Below are 6,032 nucleotides of genomic sequence, written 5' to 3'. Positions count from 1 at the left end.
GAGTCAAACGTTGCTGCGGACTCCAACCCGGGTGTCACGCGCGGCGGGGTGGGCGGGGCCTGAGCGAGGGGGCGTGACGAGGAGGACGCGCTGAAAAACCCGCGGGGGGGGGGGAAAGAGCTAGAACGCGCGTGCGCAGCGGCTCATGGCCTCCGCTCCTGATCCTAGCGCCGGGGCTTCGCTCGGACCAGCAGCTCCCCGGAGCCGGGCCCCAGGTTGCAGGTGAGGCGGCCCAGGCGGGCCGAGCAGCGCCTCGGGGGAAGGGGGCGGGGCTGGGTTGGAGCCCGGCTGCAAGGCCCCGCCCCCTTCTCACAAACGGCCAAATTGTTCCGTTTGTTGCTCCCTTCCCCCCTTCCCCCTCCGCGCGCGCCAGCCCCGCCCGGAGGGAGCGTGAGTGAGTGTTGGGGGGGGGGGGTCCAGTGGCTGTTCCCCCCCCCGCGCTGGCCCCGCACCCCCCCCCCTATCCTCCTCCCGGCACTGACCGCGCTGCCTTGTTCCCTCTGCACCCCCCCCCCCGGCCCTTTGCATCCTCCTCTCCCCCCCCCCCCTCCGCCCTGTTGGGGAGGCTCCCCCCCCCCCCGCCTTAGACACAGGAAGGCTACGTCTACACTAGCATGATTTCCCGGAAATGCTTATAACGGAAAACTTTTCCGTTAAAAGCATTTTTGAAAAAAGCGCGTCTACGTTGGCACGGATGCTTTTCCGGAAAAGCGCTTTTCCTGGAAAAGCGTCCGTGGCCAATGTAGACGCGCTTTTCCGCAAAAAGCCCCGGTTGTCATTTTCGCGATCGGGGCTTTTTTCCGGAAGAGAAATCTCTGCTGTCTACACTGGCCCTTTTCCGGAACAGTTTTCCAGAAAAGGACTTTTGCCCGAACGGGAGCAGCATAGTTTTTCCAGAAAAGCACTGATGATTTTACATTAGATCGTCAGTGCTTTTCCGGAAATTCAAGGGGCCAGTGTAGACAGCTGGCAAGTTATTCCGGAAAAGCGGCTGATTTTCCAGAATAAGTGGCCAGTGTAGACACAGCCGACGGCGCCAGCTGCACCGTGCTTACGTTTCCCAGGGATTTGATGCTAATGTGGACCTTTGTGCTGCTCAGGGCTTATGGATTCTCCTTGAGCTCCTTGACTATGGATCATTTCACCAGAGATACGGTTTACACTGGTGGGTTCTTGCGCAAGAACCCGCAGAGCATCCATGTGGCCCACCTGCTCTTGCGCTAGAAGTTTTACAGCACGGCGTCGGAAGACAGGGCTTCTTGCGCAAGAGCTACGCTCCTTTCTAACAAGGCTACATCTACACTGGCGTGATCTTGCGCAAAAACTCTTTAGCGCAAGAGTTCTTGTGTTAAAGTAGTTGCGCAAGAAAGCGTCTACACTGGCATGTGCTTTTGCGCAAGAGCATCCTTGCCAGGGTAGACGCTCTCTTGCGCAAGAGAGCTGATGGCCATTTTAACCATAGGGCTTTCTTGCGCAAGTAATTCATGTTGCCTGTCTGCACTGGCCTCTTGCGCAAGAACAGTTGTGCAAAAGGGCTTCTTCCTGAGCGGGAGCATCAGTTCTAGCACAAGAAGCCCTGATTTCATATATTACTACGTCAGTTTACTTGCACAAGAACACGTGGCCAGTGTAGACCGGCAGCAAGTTTTTGCGCAAGAGCAGTTGCTTATGTGCAAGATGGCACCGGGGTAGACACAGCCTAAGTGTAAGCCCTCTTGCACAAGACGGCAGTGTGGACGCGCGGCAGGGGTTTCTTGCGAAAGAAAGCCCTCAGGCTAAAATGGCCAGCAGAGCTTTCTTGCGCAAGAGAGCGTCCACACTGCCATGGATGCTCTTGCGCAAAAGCACATGGTAGTGTGGATGTATTCTTGCACAAGAACCCTTGCACAAGATGTTCTTGCAGAAGAACCCGTCAGTGTAGACATAGCCCAGGTGTCCGGTGTTCAGCAAAGGGAACTACAGTCGCCCTAAGCACTAGTGCTTTTTCACGTCGCCAGCCACTTGGCTACGTTTTGCTTCCTGAATAGTCCCTATCGGGCAGATTATTAAATGTGACCGCACCAAGATACTGTTGAAAATAATTTGGTACTTGCAAACTTATCACAAAATCCTTATTTCTGTAGGTAATTCCCCATCCTGAAAAAACTGAGGTACATACTTGATTTTTCTATTACTTTATTGCATATATAAATATTAGGTGTTTTACTTGTACTTCTGAGTACACGTTTCAGTGTCACAGTTTCTCTGTGTGCTACATCTGTTGTTACAATACATTCTAATGGAGCTCTTCACTCTGACAATCCTACTGTTCTGTAGTGCCAAAATCCAGGGTTTTTAAAATGATTTTTTTTTTTTTGCAAGGGTCTGGTCTGGGACAGGGCGGGGCAAGATGTGACTCCAGGCCCGGAACCAGCCCACCTAGTACTTTAATCCAGCTTATGGACTGCATCTGGCTGCTTCCTGTTTATATCCTGCTGCCCCCTGCCACTGAATTTCCAAGGGGTGCCTCGGGAAGCAGAATGCTGTTTAAATGGCTCAGTCATGGCACTACCTTGGCAGAGGCTGGAGCCATTTTAATAGCCACAGCAGTCCCTGGTGGTGGCCAGGTGACATAGTAGCAGCAGATTCAGGAGCTGTGAACCCTTTGCTGTGTTTTTAATTCAAAGCCTGTGGCCCATACGACTCTGGGGAGAAGCTAGTTCACAGACCCAAGCCTTCTGCCCAAGGTCCCTTCCCTTCCAGGCGTGGAACTGCCCATGACCATGTACCAAAATTCATTGTGCCCCTTCCCCCCCCCCCCCCGGTGAAAATTATTGCCCACCCCTTGTCTGGGGCATGGTGCTGACCTCACCAGAGGTGTCTTCCCCCCCCCCCCATGTTTCTGCAGCGGAACAGCTACTGCATGTTCATCCATGTCTATACAACACATATTCACTGAGCAATGAGTTCACAGACTATAATGCTGAGATGCACAATGAAACATTATTACTATTTTAAGAGCTCTGATGCGGATTGTGGCACTAAAGCTGTTGGTATCCCATGACAGATATTTGCATCTGAATGTTGGCAGCTCCCTGCTTGTGTGGATTTTACTGAGAAGCAGCATTGAGGAATTGTCTCCAGGTTATGATGCTGAAGATGTGAAGTTAAAGCACATAATGTACAGTACCTTCAATCTCAGAGATTTCACTGTTTTAGTTAGTTCAGGTTCAGTATGGTGTTGGTTTAAAACCATAATTAGGCTGAAAGACTGGGAGCAGACTGGCTTCCGCTGTATCAATCTGTTCATGGAAAGAAATTGCTGGATCTCCAAGGGATGTTTGGGCTAGTGGACATGACTCAGTGAGAACCAAGAAGTGAAAGCTGAAGCCAGACAATTTCAGGCTAGACAGAAGTCACAAACATTTGATAGGGAAGATGATCAGCCACTGAAACAAATGGCCAAAGGAATTGGTGGATTTTCCATGGCTACGATTAGACTGGCATGATTTTCTGGAAATGCTTTTAACAGAAAAGTTTTCCGTTAAAAGCATTTTCAGAACAGAGCGTCTAGATTGGCACGGACGCTTTTCTGCAAAAGCACTTTTTGCGGAAAAGCGTCCGTGCCAATCTAGACGCTCTTTTCCGCAAAAAAGCCCCGATTGTGAAAATGGCAATCGGGCTTTTTTTTGGAAAACAAATCTGGGCTGTCTACACTGGCCCTTTTGCGCAAAACATTTGCGCAAAAGGACTTTTGCCCAAATGGGAGCAGCATAGTATTTCCGCAAAAACACTGACAATCTTACATGAGATCATCAGTGCTTTTGCAGAAATTCAAGCGGCCAGTGTAGACAGCTGGCAAGTTTTTCCAGGAAAGTGGCTGATTTTTCTGGAAAAACTGGCCAGTCTAGACACAGCCCATCTGTTGATGTCTTCAAATCAACACTAGGCGACCTATGCTTTGGGGAAATAGAGCTTTGTGCCTGGGTAACTAGGTTATAGGGAGTGGCTTCTGCAACAGAGGAGATCAGACTACATGACTAATGATCCCTTCAGATACTGTCAATCTGTGAATTTTCGGATCTCATCCTGCAAACATTCACCACACGTTTAATAATCAGCATCTGAACAGTGATACTAACTTCACTTAAGCTACATCTACATTGCGGTCTCTTGCGCAAGAACGTATGCAAATGAGGCGTGGTGATGACTATTGCTGTGCCTCATTTGCATACTTAATGAGTTGCTATTTTTGCATAAGAAGGATCAGTCTAAACTGCTCCTTCTTGTGCAAAAGCCCCTTATGCAAAAATGGCAACTCATTAAGTATGCAAATGAGGCACAGAGATATTCACCGCTTCGCCTCATTTACATATGTTCTTGCACAAGAGAGCACAATGTAGACATAGCCCTAGTGTCTGTTGTGAAGAAGTTTTAGAAATTCTCTGTCAATTTAGTCCAATTTAGTCTAGGACTGTGCTATAAAATAAATGAAGGAAGACTAGGGGTTTTAACCACAGGAGACTGAATTTAAGACACTCCATCCATATTTGGGCAGCAGAACAAGTGGCTTGTTTATCAGAAATACTGGACACTCTGATGCAGTTGCAGGCACAGTAATATTGAAACTCAGGCCAGGTATAGAGAGAAATGAATATAGATTTAGGCTCTAACTTGTGTGCGCTGTTTATGGAATATTGAGACTCAAGCATTTGCCCAAAATGGCCGAGTCTAGCATGTGTGTCACCAGGGAGAGAATCTGGGGAGAATGGGGTGTGTGGAAAGGATTAAAGCCCCTTCTGACATGTCTCCAATTGTTTGGTTTTTTTTTCCCCCTCAACAGGCTGCAGAACACCCATGTCTTGCTCCAGCTCAGCCCACGGCCTGCAAAGCCAGGGAAAGGAAATGGCTGTGGCGGAGCCGGTGAACTTAAAGGAAGTGGTTGTGTATTTCTCTGAGGAGGAATGGGCTCTGCTGGACCCGGGTCAGAGAGCCCTCTACTGGGACGTGATGCAGGAGAATTATGAGGCTGTAAGCTGGCTGGGTAAGGATTCCTGTTCCCATGGATATCAGAGGGTAGGTGGGCTCCAGAGCATCTGGGTTGGGTTCAGTTCAGTGTCCCTCCTTGCCCCCTGCCCTCCAATGTCAGGAGTATCAGCTCCAATAATCCTGGCCTGTGTGTGAGATGCGTAGTTCCTGCTAAGGTGCGTGCCTGTGCAGCTGCATACAAAAATTTCTTCTTCTGCTCACCTCCTTTGCAGAGCTGCACAGCAGCACTTGCTAAGCAGGTGGCTGCTCCAGTGGGTAGGGTCTGCTGAGACGGGGTGGTGAGGGTGCTGCTGGGGCAGGGAACTGGGACCTGGCTCGGCCGTGTTGCAGTGGGAATGAGTCCTGTTATGGTGGCCGGGGCTGCTACGTGGTAGGTGGACTGGGGCCTATTCTGAAGATTGGGGCTGGAAATGTGGCATGATGGGAGAAGGAGAATTTCTGCTCCAGCAGCTGGGAGTGTGTGTGTGTGTGTGTGTGTGTGTGTGTGTGTGTGTGTTAATAAATTGGGTGCCATGGTGGCACACATCCAAACCAGCACATGTGACCTCAATATTGGTGCACAAGCCAAAACTCACTCTGCTCATGTTTGGAAAAATCTTAGAGGGAACACTGGTGAGAGACTGTCCCCTCCAAGCCCCCTCCCACAGGAAGCAGGTGGAGGGACATAACAATGGTGCTGCTCTTCCCACACCTAAGGTCTCAATGTACTTCCCCACCATTTCGCCCATGTTTGTGCCTTAGCTGGAGGTGTCAGTGGAAGGGGCTGAGGCAGGAACAGCAGGTACCAGAGTTCTGGGTCTAACTGCTGTTAGTGCCTGCAGGATACCACTTGTGTCAGTGTGCTGAGCCCCTGGAAGAATCTGGGCAGAAGGGATCCGCCCCATGACCACATACTAATATTCATTACGTGGCCCCCTTATGAAAATTATTTCCCACCCTTGTCTGGAGCATGGTGCTGACCTCACCAGAGGTGGATCTGCTCCTGTGTTTCTGCAGGGGAACAG

General features: G+C 50.2%; 2 protein-coding genes across 11 annotated transcripts in view; both read left to right on the top strand.

The window, feature by feature from the left end:
• The window catches only part of LOC102452245 (uncharacterized), a 505,721-nt gene that overhangs the window by 294,111 nt on the left and 205,578 nt on the right, over window positions 1–6,032 (top strand).
• The window catches only part of LOC102443700 (uncharacterized), a 92,552-nt gene that overhangs the window by 72,501 nt on the left and 14,019 nt on the right, over window positions 1–6,032 (top strand). Inside the window, exons 1-4 of one of the 10 annotated variants that reach the window (XM_075913924.1) lie at window positions 104–222; window positions 2,124–2,150; window positions 3,047–3,160; window positions 4,823–5,023. The exons of 5 other annotated variants lie outside the window; for them this stretch is intronic. In XM_075913924.1, the coding sequence (XP_075770039.1) occupies window positions 4,837–5,023 (187 nt within the window). In that variant the 5' untranslated portion in view covers window positions 104–222; window positions 2,124–2,150; window positions 3,047–3,160; window positions 4,823–4,836. Of the gene's footprint in view, window positions 1–86; window positions 223–1,699; window positions 2,151–3,046; window positions 3,161–4,822; window positions 5,024–6,032 lie in introns of those variants that run through there. 4 more of the 10 variants (XM_075913926.1, XM_075913923.1, XM_075913925.1 and 1 more) reach the window with 4 other exon arrangements.

The sequence above is a fragment of the Pelodiscus sinensis genome, chromosome 32 (assembly GCF_049634645.1).
Source record: "Pelodiscus sinensis isolate JC-2024 chromosome 32, ASM4963464v1, whole genome shotgun sequence".
NCBI lineage: Eukaryota > Metazoa > Chordata > Testudines > Trionychidae > Pelodiscus > Pelodiscus sinensis.
The sequence above is the reverse complement of the archived record's forward strand: the minus strand, read 5'-3'. Positions and strand labels throughout refer to the sequence as shown.